The 1343-nt window shown below is 49.0% G+C and overlaps 1 protein-coding gene across 1 annotated transcript in view; it reads right to left on the bottom strand.

Annotated features, from left to right (window-relative positions):
* LOC108446070 (protein arginine N-methyltransferase 1-B-like) overlaps positions 1-1339 on the bottom strand; it is a gene marked incomplete at its 5' end in the record, with an annotated part of 4855 nt that extends 3516 nt beyond the window's left edge. The window contains one exon of the mRNA XM_017731559.1: positions 994-1339. Within this exon, the coding sequence (XP_017587048.1) occupies positions 994-1339 (346 nt within the window). The remainder of the gene's footprint in view (positions 1-993) is intronic.
* Between the last annotated feature and the right edge of the window lie 4 nt (positions 1340-1343).

Raw genomic sequence — 1343 nt, 5'->3', positions numbered from 1 at the left:
CCACCCCCCCAAACCCGCCGAGAAAATCCCCAAAAAATCCCCAAAAAACCCAGAAAAATCCCCAAAAATCCCCCAAAATTCCCAAGAAATCCCAGAAAAATTCCAAAAAATCCCAAGAAATCCCAGAAAAATCCCCAAAAATTCCCCAAATTGCCCAAAATCCCTGGATTTCACCCCAAATTCCTGGCGGAGCAGCCGGGGCGCGGGAACTCGATGCCGAAGTAGGACCTCAAACCCCACCCGAAACCGCCGAGAAAATCCCCAAAAAATCCCCAAAAAATCCTAAAAAATCCCCAAAAATCCCAGAAAAATCCCCAAAAATCCCAGAAAAATTCCCCAAAATTCCCCAAAATCCCTGGATTTCACCCCAAATTCCTGGCGGAGCAGCCGGGGCCCGGGAACTCGATGCCGAAGTAGGACCTCAAACCCCACCCGAAACCACCAAGGAAATCCCCAAAAAATCCCCAAAAAATCCTAAAAAATCCCCAAAAATCCCCGAAAAATCCCCAAAAATCCCCGAAAAATCCCCAAATTGCCCAAAATCCCTGGATTTCACCCCAAATTCCTGGTGGAGCAGCCGGGGCGTGGGAACTCGATGCCGAAGTAGGACCTCAAACCCCACCCGAAACCGCCGAGAAAATCCCCAAAAAATCCCCAAAAAATCGCAGAAAAATCCCCAAAAATCCCAGAAAAATCCCCAAAAATCCCAGAAAAATTCCCCAAAATTCCCCAAAATTCCCCAAATTGCCCAAAATCTCTGGATTTCACCCCAAATTCCTGGTGGAGCAGCTGGGGTGCGGGTCTCCAAAAAAATCCCCAAAAAATCCCCAAAAAATCCTAAAAAAATCCCAAAAAATCCAAAAAAATCCCAAAAAATCTCCAAAAAATCCCCAGAAAATCCCCAAAAAATCCTAAAAAAATCTCAAAAAAATCCCCCAAACCACTGGAACCGCCCGGAATTGCCCGAAATCGCCGGATTTCGCCCCAAATTACTGGTGGAGAAGCCGGTGCGCTTGTGGCAGCGCGTGAACTCGATGTTGAAGTAGGCGACCAGGGCGTGCACGTAATCGTTGCGCTTCACCTGCAGGCAGAAGGGCGCCGTGAACGTCAGCTCCTCCACCTTCACCGTGTAGATGTCGACTTCCTGGGGCGAAAAAGGGCAGAAACGGGAAAAAACGGTGAGAAATGGGCAAAAAACGGGGAAAAAGGGGTCAGGAATAGCCCAAAATGAGGGAAACCAGCCCCAAATCGACCTAAAATCAACCCAAAATCCACCCCGAGCCCGGCTCCTCCTCCTGCAGCACGGAGGCGTCGACTTTCTGGGGGGAAAAACGGCAGAATTG

This window comes from Corvus brachyrhynchos, unplaced genomic scaffold (genome assembly GCF_000691975.1).
Source record: "Corvus brachyrhynchos isolate BGI_N302 unplaced genomic scaffold, ASM69197v1 scaffold2724, whole genome shotgun sequence".
NCBI lineage: Eukaryota > Metazoa > Chordata > Aves > Passeriformes > Corvidae > Corvus > Corvus brachyrhynchos.
Note: the sequence above shows the minus strand (reverse complement) of the source record. Positions and strands in the feature narration are given on the sequence as shown.